The sequence below is a fragment of the Centruroides sculpturatus genome, unplaced genomic scaffold, assembly GCF_000671375.1.
Source record: "Centruroides sculpturatus isolate CEXI.00-Female unplaced genomic scaffold, Cexi_2.0 scaffold106, whole genome shotgun sequence".
Taxonomy (NCBI): domain Eukaryota; kingdom Metazoa; phylum Arthropoda; class Arachnida; order Scorpiones; family Buthidae; genus Centruroides; species Centruroides sculpturatus.
The window spans coordinates 979,059-994,962 of NW_019384517.1; the positions used below are offsets into that span (position 1 = coordinate 979,059).

A 15,904-nucleotide genomic window follows, 5' to 3' on the forward strand; every position below is an offset into this window, starting at 1 on the left:
TGTATAAATTATACCGACCAGGCTTAACGTGGATCAATACCTCGCCATCAAGTTGATATTCCAACTGGATTGTTCCCTTAACAGTAACGAGTCCTCCCTCTCGACGATCGTTCTCCAGCCCCCGTTTCATGGTACTTAGGAACTCATCCTCTTCCTGAGACTTTATAACCCGTTGATACAGATCCCCATCTTCCCCACTCAAATGATGGTTCATGGAATCGTGCTGGGAATCGGAACTTATAGGGCGCGACATGAGGTCAGCTACAGGGTTATTCTTGCCTTTAATATGCGCCACTATAATATTATAGTTAGACAGTTCGAGTGCCCACCTCATTAGCCAGTCATTTTGATTACTCATATTCCTAAGATATGATAGGGGTTTGTGGTCAGAGTATACTTTTACATCATGGCCCAATATAAGGGATTTAAAATGTTTGAGGGATAGAATGATGGCTAGGCACTCTTTTTCAATGGTGGAATAACGTAATTCCGGTCCTCTAAATTTCTGGCTAAAATATCCTAATGGGACTACGCCTTTATCCCGTTGCTGGCCAAGGACTGCTCCTGACGATTGATTAGACGCATCAGTATACAAAACGAATGGGGATGAGAAATTGGGGTGTGCTAACAGTGGGGGGTTGGATAAGATCTCCTTAAATTTTAGAAAACTCGCTTGGCAATTCTCATCCCATGAGAAAGGCTTTCCTTTTTTTGTCAACTCCGTTAGAGGTAATGCTAATTTGGAGAAGTTAGGGATAAAGTTCCGAAAAACCCCACCATCCCCAAGAAACTACGTACTTCCCTAACATTCCGAGGTGGGTTACCTTTCTCAATAGCTTCTATATTACAAGGGTCCGGGTAGATTCCTTTTACCCCAATCATGTGGCCAAGGTACTTGATTTCTTCCACCCCAAACCTGCTCTTAGTCGGGTGGAGTTTCAGATTAGCGTTGTATAATATTTTGATTACTTGATCGATAAGTCTGAAGTGCTCCTCGAAGGTAGGAGAAAAACGGATGATATCATCCTGGAAAACGTAGCAGTTTACACCTATGAATGGGGCAAGGAGGCGCGACATGCAGTACTGGAAAAAACGACTGCTATTTTTTCTTCCTTGAGGAATCCGGGTTAATTGATACTTTGCCCACAGCGTGGTAAAGGTGAATATGTGCCTTACCCCCTGGTCTAATGGGATCTGGAAGTACCCCGATTTTAAATCAATCACCGAAAAATATCTACTCCCATGGAAGGTGCTTAGGATCTCGTCAACTCTAGCTAAAGGGAACATCTGGGGCTTTGTAATCTCATTGACCTTGTGCAAGTCTAGGGTCATCCTAATTTTGCCTGATTCTTTTTTTACAATGTGAATGGGGGAATTCCATTCTGAAGAACTCTCTATAAATTCCACCCTTAAGTAAGAATCAATTAATTTTTTAAGATCCGCAAGATAGCATTGGGGTATACGGTATTGCCGGACATTGACTACACGGGTGGTGTCTATTTTGGGTTTATGGGTAAATAATTTTGTATTTTCTAAATCTTCAATCGATTCGGCAAATAGACCAGGGTACCGGTTGAGTATGCGGGTTACCTGGTCATTACTATTTGACATAGGTGTTTCCGGAGATGGGGATTTAGATAATAGCCCGCTACTCAAACATTCAAATGAGGACCTTAGTGGATCCTTCGCCGGCTTTGATAAAAATTCCTGCTTGATATGCTCGCTTGCACTGGCTATCAGGGAAGGGAACTGCTCCATAACATCCATCCCAATAATATTCTCATATTCTAATTGGGGGGGAACTCCATACAACAACAACGGATTGGTACTGTCTTACCATAATAACTTATAACTATACTCAAAAATTGATTACATCGTGTGATCGCACCATTAATGCCCCTAATACGAGTTAATCCGTCGTTAGTAATGGCGTTGTTAATTTACCACCGACTCTTCCTGCAGATGAAACCCAAGTCGATCAGGGAGTTCTCGGCTCCCGTGTCTATTAGAAATCTCAGGTTTCCGGTTCTCATGCTACCAATTACTAATGGGAGTCCCTTTCCAGACACCATGAATTTGGTCAGATTAACCACCAGGCTAGGAACTCTACTCTGACCGTCGTCGAGTTCCTGTCCTAGTTTAAAGCATGGTTCTTACGATTTGGACATTTACGGGCAAGATGATTCGGGCTATTGCAAATAAAGCACCGGCGGCCTGAATGGTCGCGCCTATCTGGTCGGGTTTCGACTAGCTTCGTCACGACTTCGAAAAGGGATTTCATACCTTTTTCTAAACTTGCCAAGCGATCGTCATTGCTGTGGAGCATTACAGGACTTGCGCTCTCCTTTCCCTCCTCACACTGTTGGTCATTGTGGGCATTGTAACCTATATTTTTAATCTCCCGTAGGCTATTACATTCTCTCTCCACGCGTTACTCCTTCTCGGCCCATTTGAAGGCCTTTTCTAATGTCTCAGATTTGCGGCGGCACACATGGCAATGAATATTCTGATGGAGACCCCTAATGAATCTTTCCTTAATGACGTCATCCTTGAACGAGACGACAGTATGATTTTCCTGGATGGCCCTGGACATTACTGTCTTTGTCCTAACAATATAATCGCTAATTAATTCTCTCCCTCCTTGCTTTATATTCAACAATTGATCCAAATGCCCTTTTTCTCTACCTTCATACTTCTCATAGCATTTTATTAAATTCCGCTTGATTTCTCCAAAATCTGGCATGGGGGTTTGCTCTAACAAACACATAAACGTATTTAACGGATTCCCTTTCAGTTTGGCTTGTAAAGCCGCAACTTTAACGTCATCACCCCACTTTGCTAGCCGCACTACATTATCCATCGTGCGGAAAAACTGAATTACATTAACATTATCGCTCGGGGAATTTGAGAAAGTAGGAATCATTCCCAAAAACCCTGGGAATGTTCTCAAGGGAAGGTTCAAGTTCAACTCCTCCCTTATGCTCCAAAACTTGCTTGTCTTGCTGGTCCATTACTGAATAAGATAAATAGACAGTTACATTAAAACTATACAATACTCAATTTCGAAGATCGATCTGAACGAGAGTTTTTTTTACAACGGGCATCCTGTCGCGGACGCCATTGTGGGAGTTTGGAATGTAAGAGACAAGGTATTCCAACAAATTTCAATAAACGAACAGTTTATTACAAACAGAATTAACAACCAAGATACTGATGCTTGTCAGAGACGAAACTACATAGATAGATACAATCGGTCTCTGCTCTCGTTCAGGTTCTTACAGGAAATTATTATCACGTGATCGTATTTTAAAAACTAACTTATAACTAACTTAACCTAATACTACACTAGTAAGAAAAAGGAAGAAAGAAGGAAAAGAGGTCTACCGGTAGCTAGCACAGGGGTCCTGATCGGGGTGGTCGATAACTATAGGGATTTTATCAGTCGACATCGGATTATATACCATTCCTTGTATGGTAGTCTTCACTGGAATTGATGTATATATTCGGCTCTCATCGGAACAAGTCCCGAATCCTTTTCTGGTCTCCTTTCCACTTGGTCCTCTCGGCCTTTTTCTTTGTTGACAAGTTCCAACGAACGATACCGACGATTCGTCGTACACCTCTTCTCTCGGTGTCCAAAGCCAAACTGTTTTCCTTTCTCACCCCTTTGTCTACACTCACCCACCCCACGGGCAAGACCCCTCCCTGTCCTCGTTGGCAAAACCACCAATCAGGACCCACGAAGTTCCCGCTTCTGTCGGGTGACCGGAAATGGTTATTAGTGGAAAGAAGAAGAAGGAAAGGAAAGAACAAAGGAATTCTAAATATAAATACTATAGCTATTCATACAAAATGGCGGACAGCCACACAAATAACCACTGATCTGCAAGTTGTGGCAGTCAGAATTACTATTGGAGTAACTGTCACACTTTACTTCTATATACTTGCCACCAGATGTCAGAGTGAATGAGGATGAATTGGATAACTTGGTTGAACAGCTGCCAACTCCATTTCTTATACTTTGTGATTTTAATGGTCACAATCCAATGTGGGGAATCTTGACATCAATAGTCGAGGCAGAGCCATTGAGCGGCTCATAGACAATCACCACTGTACACCAACCGTATCTCTTCATTACTGGAGAAATGATATACTTCCATGCCCCAACAAGAACATTCACTGACACTGATTTATCATTAGCGACTTCCAAACCTGCTTTCCGCATTTGCATAAGAGGTTGGATCTAATCCACTTTCCAGTGATCACTTCCCAATATTTCTAAAATATCGAGACAGAGAAACCTATGAAACAGCCTGTCCACCATGCTGGAAATTTGAAACGGCAGACTTTCCTGCATTCTTCTCTATGGCCAACATCTCTGAGTAAATGGTGAATATTGCTGATATCAATGGTACAGTTGAAGTTGTCACTTCCAGTATTATACAGGCAGCAGAAAAAACAATGGAAAAAAAAAACATCAACCAGATATCCAAATATTTGAAACCTCTATATTTTGTAATCAGAATTGTGAGGCAGCATTTAAAGAACAATAGAAAGCATGGGGATTTTCAGAAGATACTTGACTGCTAACAATTTCAAAAAGCAAAGGCAAATGCCAGGAAAAAAAGAAGGCAAAGCCAAAAGTTTTCTTGCAGGAAGTATGTCTCTAGCATAACATCTTCCACTAGCTCAAAAACAGTCTGGGATATAATCCATAAAATTAATGGGAAATATGCTCTTCACTCTCTGTACATGCTGGAAAATAATGGAACAAAAATCAGCGATATACAGGGTATTACGTTGGGTGAAACGTTTTCTCCTTCATCCAGCAATGTTATGTATCCAAAGAATTTTCAAGCTTATAAAGCCCAAAGAGAAAAACAAAATTTAAATTTTCATTCCACATCTAATGAGGAATATAATGTGCGATTTACCAGAATGGAATTACATACAGTGATCTCTTGGAGGCTATCTATCATTATTTCCATTCCCAAGCCAAGTAAATGCTGCAAGAATCCATGTAATTACAGACCAATCTCTCTGAAAGTTGCCTGGGTAAACTCTTTGAGAGAATGGTAAACAGACACAGGATGTTCCTCCTAGAGAAAAGAACTACTTATCACCACATCAGAGTGGATTTCATAGGAACAGAAGTATTACAAACCATATAGTTAATTTTAAAACACCCATATGCGAAGCATTTGTTCGACAACAGCATTTAGTGTCTGTGTTTTTTGACATAGAGAAGGCCTATGATCACTGTTGGCGATATGGGATACTTTGTGATCTGCACCAATTCGGATTGCTGGGTAATTTGCCAATATATATAAAAAACTTCCTACAGAATCGAAGATTCCAAGTCATGATCAGCAACGCTTTATCTAGGCCTTTCATACAAGATGTTCCTCAAGGTTGTATTTTGAGTGTGACTCTTTTCCTAATTAAAATTAACAGCATAGCTAACTCTCTTCCTCCTAGTGTGAAAAAGTCTTTTTGTGTGGATGATTGCAGATCTGCTGCCAGTCTAGCAACATGAGTTTTATCGAGATACAACTGCAAACCTCCCTAAATTGCATAGACAATTGGGCCAAGACTAATGTCTATAGTTTTAATATAGCAAAGACCTAGTGCATTCATTTTTGCCAAAGGCATGGTTTGCACTTAGATTCGGAAATTCACCTAAATGGGGTTAAAGCCCCCCATTGTAATGGAGGTGACGTTTTTAGGTGTCATATTTGACCAAAAACTTTCATTTTTACAACATTTGCGCAACTTGAAGAGTAGATGTTTAAAATTTTTTGAAATTTTTAAGTATTAGGCTTCTTATTTTGGGGAGCAGACAAATGTTTTATGCTCAGGATTTATAGGACCATTGTCCGCTCAAAGATGGACTACGGATGCATTGTTTATGGCTGTGTGTGAGAATCTACTGTTTGGATGCTGTATCCAATCCACCATGAAGCATTGTGTTTGTACACTGGTGCTTTTCGAACTTCTCCTGTCCAAAGTTTGTACATGGATGCTTATGAGCCTCCACTATCCCTCAGGAGAGAACAGTTTTCTCTTTTTTATTGCATTAAACAAAAATCTCAGAATAAACTTTCAGCTGACTGCTCGGACGATTAGTCCTTACATTTGACATAAGAATGGAGAATGTAAGCAGCACGATTGATCTGGACACAAGCAACATCTCACAGGTTGAGATTAACACTTCCATCTTTTCTGCCGAGTTGCAGGCTATTTATTTAGCTCTAAACTACAGTATATAAATAGGGAAGGTCATCATTGCTGCGTTATTTACACTGACTCAATTAGTGCACTTCAGGCTTTGATCTCATCTGAACGTAGTTCTCTCTATAGTGATTAAAATCCATAATCTGATTTGCCATTTTCTTGTGAGAAATCTCTATAAACTTTTGTTGGGTCCTAGGCCATGTATAAGAGCAAATGAAGAAGCTGACGCAGCTGCAAAGTCAGCAAGTTCGTCTCAGCATTCAATCTTTATTGACGGATCGACTTGAAGCTAGTCGTTAAAAAACGACTAGGAGAGAGATGGCAAAATGTATTGAACGCACAAGTCCACAATAAACTACACTAGATCAAACGTATGATAGAATATTGGACACATAATAAACAGTATGACAGGAGATTAGAGGTTATTTTCACTCAATTGAGAATTGGACATACTCGGTTGACTCATCAATTCCTTTTGAAGGGCGTGTCCAGCCACCAGTATTGCAACTGTCCTCTTGCTATAAAACATACTGCTCGATTGCTCTGCCTTTGAGACCAGGTGTAGACAGTATTTTGGGACAGTGTGTTTGACAGAGATTCTGGGCCAGATACCCAATTTTTATAATGTATTGGACTTTTTAAAGGTCACTAATTTGTATAAAGAGATTTAACTATTTATTTTTTTTCACATTTTTGTGTGTTGTTGTTTGTTATTGTTATGTATATACTTGGTTTCGTTTTTTTGTTTTTATTTTATTTATATACCTATTGAGTTGGGCAAATGAACTATTTGGCGTGGTGCAGCTTGGCCTTTGTGGCTCTTGTGCCAAAAAACTGCAACCAACCAATAAACCAACCTCTCGCTTAGGGAATACTACTGTAGGCCCAGATAAAATTCACTACAGCATGATTAAAAATTTGTCAATTTTCTTGGTAATCTTTCGAATCTGTTTAACAGAATATGGGGAGAGCATAGTTTTTTGACTTTTGGAGGCTGTAGATTACAGTTCCCGTTCCGAAGCCAGGTAAAGACTATAAGAATCCCTCTAATTACAGACCAATCTCTCTGATGAGCTGTCACCGTACACTCTTCGAGAGAATGGTAAATAGATGTCTGATGTTTCTCTTAGAGGAGAAGGATTACTTTTCACCACATCAGAGTGGATTTCATAGGAACAGACGTATCACAAACAATTTAGTAAACCTTTGAACAACTATTTGCAAAGCATTTGTTTGGCGATAGCACCTAGTGTCAGTGTTTTTAGATATAGAGAAGGCCTATGATCGCTGCTGGCGATACGGGATACTCCGTGATTTGTACCAATAAGGATTGTGGGGCAATTTGTCAATTTTTATGAAAATTTTTATACAGAATCGAAGAAGAGAGAAAAGCAATTGACATTGGACAGATACTTTAACCCCCACAAACGAAAAAACATGACTAATAAAAATGCAAGATTGTGAATATATTTACTTTTACTATTACATATATATAAACGAAATAAGAAAGTACAGTAGAGCGTCGATTATCCGAAAGTCAATCATCCGAAACGTCAATCATTTGAAAGAATTCCAGTCGGCAAATTTAAATTTTTGCCAGTGCTGTGGCGCTGCGATCTTTGGCTATGTCTTGGGCTACAAATTAACTTCTGAAGTATAATTTTTTATTGTTTTTATATTTTTCAATATATTTATTTTGTTCGTACGAAATAAAAAAATAATTTTTAATTAACGATACAATAGTCTTCGTTAGGCTTAACATCGACGAAAATTCAATGCGAAGCAACACGCAACGAAGAAAAATGTCAAGATGGGATAAATTAATATATTTTTTCGTACATAATCGGTTATCCGAAACATCGGTCTTTTGAACAATCCCAGTCCCCAATTGATTCGGATAATCCACGCTCTACTGTATATAATTTTTTATTATTTTTTGGATTTGCTAGACCGAATTATTCAAATTTCCATAAAAACCTATGGTAAATCGATTATCGGTTAACGAACAAAGTCTTGGAACTGATTATGTGACTGATTGCGCAGTAATTGTTGTTTCGTACTATAAATCTAAAAATTAATGAGACAGGAAACAATGATTTCTAATATAAACAATTTTGCTAGTTAAATCTCAGTACTTACAACTATTGGCTTTTTAAAATTCCATTTGCTATAGCCATTAAAAAGGCGATAAAATGTGGCTTTTATGACTTCCATAACCATGAACAGAAAAATAAAAATATAAGCACAATTCTATTAGAAGACCCTGATCATTTTAACATAACAAATTGCTTTTACTGTATTTACTAAACAATTGCTTTGTTAGTTAACCAAATTATATTAATTATAATAATTTATTTGTTGACATTTTCAAATCATAATATCGAATGAGAGAAAAATATCGTCTGATTTGTCATTTTCGTTGTTGACGACATAATTGCTTTATTATGTTAAATTTCCTGCAACTCCGAGTTCGAATTTCATAGAATAAGAATTTATATAATGAAATTTTACATTACTAAGTAACATTCACGTATATTTTTCTATGAAATTAGTTTCTACTCAATTTGAATATTGAAATCTCGACACTTTACTTGTCCATCTTTTAATATATCACAGAATGTACTTTGAAATTTCATGCTTTCATATTTCGAGAATATCTGATTAAAAAATGTCAATAAAACTGGAATAATATTTTTGAATACGTATGTGTGTGTTTGTGTGTGTGTCTGTAGGCGTATATTTCATTTAATATCTCAGTATGAGGTAAGAATAAAAAATTAAGCCCTACTGAGCCTAAAATGAGATTTGAAGTCACTAGAGTTGAAAAAATAATTAATAGAGTAGTCCTTCAGTGGAGTTTTTTCTAAATGATCCTAATCCTACCTGTATAAAGGAACAATCTCGGTGATGTAATTTTTTATCCGAGGAACATATGCTCATCTGATTCTTCATCGGAGGAAGAGGAAGAATTTGCTTCAAACATCTGCAAAAACGTGTATTTTAACATCATAGCTTCTGCCATCACGATATCATTGATAGGTATAGACGCCGCCATCTTGTTCTTCCTTTTACCGTCGTTCCTAAATGCCTACAAATAGCAGTGCACTCCTGTAGTAGCGGAGACGCCGAATGACCACTATTAACGAACGCACCCTTTGTTCCTCCATTTCTCGGAACTGGTCATCCCACCCAAGGGACAGGGATTAAGATAGGAAAGTTCTAGAAGGAAATGGAATAATAGGACAAAGGATAGAAGGAAGAAACTAAACTAAACTTAAATTAATATACAGTATATACAAAATATAGCATATAGCTACAATAACACTATGGCTATTGTCTCAAAATATTGCTCATATTCAATAAACTATATGAAAATGACTGACTAATCTAACTTGACAAACTTCCAAGCCTAAAGAAATGGTAAAAATAAGTTTTATATCTATACTTATATTTATGGGGGCCGAGGGGGAGAAAAGAACTAAATTAATGATAATATGCGATATATATCGTCATGGTCTTCCTTGCCGTTTGGACTGTTGAGCGGTAAGAATCAACATGTAGAAGCAGTTCAGTCAGAGATAGATGCCTCATTTACAAACAACACAACCTGTTTATTATACATGAAAGAAGCTTACAAGATTTTCGCGATCTTGCAAGTTCGACGTCGGTTGCGGCCTCTGGGTCTTCCTCTCCTTTCCGAGATAGTCCTATTTTGAGGGAGTGTCTCTAGTTCGCGAATGAACAATTTCATTGACGACTCCAGGACAATGCGGTCTTCCATTCATGGAAAGATGTCGATCCGAGGTCGGGAGATGGAGACGAAGATGGGCGCGAGACACACACACTACAGTAGATCTGTCACTTGGAACTTTCGGGAGAAGAAGCCGTCGCGTCCTTGAATGTCCGGGTGTGGTCACCAGTTTGTGTGAGATTAATCATTAGAAACAGGGCCACATACAATTGTAGAGCTGTAATGTGGTCGAAGCACACAGGAGATAGAGGGGTAAGAGATGTAGGGCTTTACAAACAATAATTAACACGGAGAGTGAAAATCAGCAGTTTTATAGTACAAAGAAAATATCGACATACAGTTCTCGACAGCACTGGTTAACTTTCTTTAACCAGTTGTAACACGTACGGGCTGAGATTACTTAACTAATAATCCTAACAACAAAAAAAAAAACAATTCACGCAATTAATTACAATTGTTTACACTGATAGAACATATGCTGATTAATCGCTGAATAACTTCTGCTTTCGCACCTAACAAGGAAATATTCGTATCGAGGTGTTACTCACGTGTACCACTAATCAATAACAGTTCGATTGAATGTTCAATCTATGTCCTCGTATCGATGGAAAAGGATTCCCTTTTTCTTATTCTGTAACGTCCGGCCGAAACCTTTGGCCACTGTATTATTTTCTTTGTTCTTACCACGCTTCTTCCTTCTCCCTCGTAGAGCTCGAAAGCCTCCTCAGGTTTAGAGCGACAAATCTCCGAACAAAGACAAGAACAAACGTGTCTCGTTTACGGCGCTCATCTCATTTATAACACGTGCCCTCCACGTCATGTGAGCTACCATAGGCCAATAACCAGCCAATACACAAATCTTACACGTACCTCAACAAATACAATAAAAAAACTGGTGCACAACAACGGAAATAAATGTAAACACTAGTTAACGCGACAAACAAAAATAAATATAAACACTAGTTAACGTAACAAATGAGATAAGTCCTGGTACGAGATAAAAAAAAACAAAATAGTGGCAAAGCAGTACACAATAAAAGATTAACATTTATTCTATATATGAAATATGGCGTGACTGTACAGATTAAACACGGAACGATACTACATGTGTCTGGAGCGAGGTCCAAATCCAAATCCAAGGAATGTGTGATGTCATAGGTCAGGTTTGTTCAGTTGATGGGTTCCCCCTTGTGGCGACTTTGAGATTTATCACCAAAGTGGTCGCCAGAGCACTCTCTCCCGGTGCAGTAGGTACGAAGTTAAAGGTACCGGGGGTTGAATTTGACTATTCTTCCAGAACGTGCTGTCTTCATTGTATTGGTAGGCACGGAGTTATTAGGAGTGTTTATCCTTGGTCGCTCTGGGGAGTCTGGACGAGTTTGACGATGTGCTGGCATTCTCGCTGTCCAGAAATGCTGGCTTCAGTCTATCGATGTTAACCTTTGTTGTTTTTCCATTGACTAGGATCATGAAGTGCTTGGGTGTCTGCGCGGTAACTAGAAAGGGTTTATCATAAGGGGAGGTCAGAGAAGTTCTATGACCTTCTTTTTACACAAACACGTGGGAGCAGGTGTCGAGTGCTGGATGGACGAAGTGTGAAGGTTTGACATGTGTAGATGTTGGAGTCGGCGTAAGCGACTGCATCGTGGACCGTAGGTGATGTAGGAAGGATGATGGGTCTGCTGGCGGTTCCTGCGAAGGATGGAAGAACTCTACCAGGAGACGAAGGGTTGTGCCGCACACCATCTCGGCACAAGTGCCATTGATGTCTTCTTTTAATGCTGATCAAAGGCCGAGTAGGACGATTGGGAGAGATTCCATCCAGTGTTGTTTGTGGCATCTGAGAGCCTGTTTTAGCGAACGATGGAATCGTTCAACTAAACTATTGGCTGATGGATGGTATGGTGTTGTACGTATGTGTTGGAAGCCCAACATAGCTGTCAGTGAGGCGAACAGATGAGACTGGAATTGTCGGCCTTGATCGGTTGTGATGATGGAGGAAACACCGAATCTGGAGATTCAATGTGAGACAAAAGTGCGAGCGACTGTTTCAGCTGAAATGTTGTGGAGGGGAACAGCTTCCGGCCACCTCGTGAATCTATCTATGCAGGTGAGTAGATAGGTAGATCCATTTGAAGGCGGGAATGGTCCAACGAGGTAGAGATGCACATGTGAAAACCGATTGGATGGAAGGTCGAATCTCTAAAGACGGTTGTTGGGTGTGCTGATTCACTTAGGACCGTTGGCAGTTAATGCAGGAACGGGTCCAATTGGCGATGTCTTTCTGCATCGAAGGCCACACGAAATGTTCTTGGACAAGACGCCTCATTGCACGAATTCCTGGATGGGCCAGATTGTGCATGGAAGAGAAGATTCAACGGCGAAATTGGAGTGAAATATATGGGCGAACTTTGCTGTCCTTGGTGTCGCAATATAGTTGTACTGACGGGCTGATTCGAAGTGGCTGCAGCGTGAGTGCTGTTTTATTGTCCGTGAGGAGTGCGATTAGCTTGTCGTCGTTTGCTTGAGCTTCCGCAATGGCGGTAAAGTCTGTCACGGGAAGTCGAATCTTGTTGATCCGAGAGAGAGTGTCTGCTACGATGTTGTTTGAGCCAGTGACATGCTTGATGTTGGTGCTGAACTGCGCAATGTAATTGAGATGTCGCAGCTGACGTGGGGAGCAAGATTCTGGTTTTTGGCGAAAAGCGGAGGTGAGGGGGCGATGGTCGTAAAGATGACCATCTCGATGATGTCTCATCGAAAATTGAGATGAGTCTCGATTTTTGATGGTATGGTGGAAGTGCTTGATTGCGGAGTATATAGCCAGCAGTTCCCTGTCGTAGGTGCTGTACTTTATTTTGGTAGGCGTTAGTTTCTCTGAAAAGAAGGCTAGTGGACAAGTTCCTTCTGCGGTATGGGTTTGGAGTACAGTGCTGATGGCAACATTAGATGCGTCTACCATTAAAAAGAGATTGTCCTGTGATGAATAGTATGCCAGGGTCATTGCATTTGAGAGATCTGCTTTACATTGGTTGAAGGACTTTAGAGCAGATTTGTTCCAGGAGATGATGCGTTTATCATTCTTTTTTTTTGGAGTCCTTGAGAAATTCGAGTAGTGGGGCCTGAGTTTGGGCTGCATTTAGCAAAAAACGTCTATAAAAATTGAACATGGCTAAGAAGCGATGGAGCTCAGCAACAGTTTTCTTGGTTGAGGAAAATTGTTGATGGCCTTGGTTTTTGATGGCAAAGGTTTTACTTTGGATGATGTAATCATGCAGCCGAGGAATGGAACTGCTGATTTGTCGAAGATGCATTTGGATGGATTTAGTTTTAGGCCGTGGTGTTGCAAGCGGAGGAACGTTTGGCGGAGATGGTCTGTCTGTTCGTTTGCATCTTTGGACGCGACCAATATATCATCGAAATACGGGATGCAAAAGTCAAGGCCAAGTAGGACCTGGTGGATGTATCGCTGGAAGGTTTGACCAGCGTTTCGTAGGCCGAAAGGCATATTGATGTATTTGAACAAGCCAAACGGGGTTGTTATGGCTGTTTTTGGAATGTCCTTGGGGAAAACTGGTATTTGGTGATAGGCGCGGGTTAGATCCAGGGTGGAAAAAATAGTTTTGCCTTCTAGGAGTTGAGTACAGTCCTGTATATGAGGAACAGGGTAGTGGTCATGGACGGTTACAGCGTTGAGATGATGGTAGTCGCCACACGGTCACCACTGGCCATTTGCTTTTTTGACCAGTGGGCTGGCCCAGGGGCTTTTGGATGGTCTGATGATGCCTTGGGACATTAAGAACCGAAATTCTTCCTGTGCTGCTCGAAGCGTATGTGGTGGTAACCATCTGGGTTTTGATAAGACAGGTGGTCCTTTAGTCTCGATGTGATGAAAGGTGATTGGCGTTTTCTTGGTTTCGGGGATTATCGACGGATTTGTGATGGTAGTGAACTCGGCCATGATACGGTGGTAGGGAGAGTCATTAGTCACAGTGGTGATGTTAGTGACAGTTGTAGGTTGGTTCTGCCAGCAACCAGGAGACTTTAGTTGCATGACTCCATTGATTAGTCGATTGTTTTTAACGTCCACTAGTAGGTTGAATTTAGTTAAGAAGTTGATTCCTATGATGGGTTGGGTTACGTCAGCGATTACAAATGGCCACGAAAAATTCCGCTTTAAGTTAAAGTTGAGTGTTAATAGTTTTGTTTCGTAAGTTGAAATAGGCGTTCCGTTTGTAGCAAAGAGGACTAGCTTGTTGGGTTTGCATAAATACGTGTTAGAACTTTTCGGGATAATGGAGATGTCGGCGCCTGTGTCAATTAGGAATTTGTATTTTGTAGTAGGGTCAGCCATGGTGATTCGATCAATGTGGCAGGTGAGGCTTCTGGCCGTAAGCGCCCGCCTAGTCAGTTTTCCGACAGTCGGAAGGAGCAAGGGGCTTTGCATTTTTTTGCCTGCTCCCCAAAAGTAGTGTGGTAGTAACACATGCCGTTGTGGGGGATGCTGTGCTGTTGATTCTGCCGCGATTTGCTGCTGCACCTTCTGTTGTTGGGAGGGTAATCAGAATGTGGGAAGGAGCAGCGTTGGTTGTTGATGGATATGGTGAGGTAATTGACCTGCTGGACTAATTTAGCAACCTGGTTCTTCAAGGTGGAGGTAGTGGCAAGGTCATGTTTGACCGTTTGAATGTGAGCGGGGGAGACTAATTCCATTATTTTGTTGGCCATGGTGGCCTGTTGTTGGAGTTTTTCCTTAGATGCAGCTAAAATGGTTTGTACGTTATGAGGTAGTCTCGACAGCCAGAGAGATTGTAGCAGGTCTTCGCTGAAATGGTTTCCGGCCAAGTCGCGCATCCGTGATTATAGGAAGGATGGACGTTGGTCTCCCAGTTCCAACCCTTGAAGAAGCGTTCTGATTTTGGAGGTCTTGCTCTCCGAATAGACGTCAATGAGAGAAGCCTTTAGCGTGGAAAATTTATTCTGGTCGGGCGGGTTGAGGATTAGGTCCTGCACTGAATTTAAACTTTCCGGCTCTATTGCAGCAACGACTAATTTAAATTTGGTGTCGTCCACGGTTATGTTATTTATCGAAAATTGTGCTTCCAACTGAGCAAACCATAAGTTAGGGTTGCCCTTTCAGAAGGGAGGGGGTCTGATCGCAATGCGTGCTATGTGACGGTGATCGTCATTAATTTCTGCCTCAGCCATGATGATTTTTTTTACGTAGATGTGGCAGTGCGGAGGTAGTTATCCTTAAATGATGCGTTGTGCGCTCAGTTCAGCACGTGGGGAAAGGACAAAGAACGATGGCACGTAAAGGCACGTGGCGAGGGAACAAAGAATGGCATGTGGCGCGAGAACAAAGAAGGGTAGCACGTAGTGTACTATACCTTTTCGTTGAAAAAGTCGACCGTCGACGAAAAATTATCAGTGGTTACACGTTTCGAAGGTCTAGCTGTATGAGTTGGCAGTTCCAAAAAAGGATGAAAGTCCAACGTTGTATCCGATGCGAATGGATGGAATTTTCATGTCGCACGATAGAGGGTAGAGGCACCATAAAACATATATCATGTTCGGGTCACCAATTTGTGTGAGATTAATCATTACAAACAGGGCCACATACAATAAAAGATTAACATTTATTCTATATATGAAATATGGCGCGACTGTACAGATTAAACACGGAGCGATACTTTTAAATTAATTAAAGTTTATTAATGACAAAAAACAGATACATGACATCAGATGTACTGATGTAAAGCCATACAGAAGTAGCAACTTCGACATAATACACAAAAAGCCGATATACCCTTAAGGATTAAATATTTACATATATATACAGAGGTGAGTATAGCGGTTTAACATTACGTAGCATTTCAACAGTAACATTCCATATTGTGTGTACAACAGGTTCTGCTA

The 15,904-nt window shown here is 40.6% G+C and overlaps 1 protein-coding gene across 1 annotated transcript; it reads right to left on the reverse strand.

The window, feature by feature from the left end:
- Positions 1 to 14,392: 14,392 nt before the first annotated feature.
- LOC111622632 lies at positions 14,393 to 14,839 on the reverse strand. Its single transcript, XM_023365037.1, has one exon. It carries the CDS (start codon positions 14,837 to 14,839, stop codon positions 14,393 to 14,395), a length of 447 nt encoding a protein of 148 aa, XP_023220805.1.
- Between the last annotated feature and the right edge of the window lie 1,065 nt (positions 14,840 to 15,904).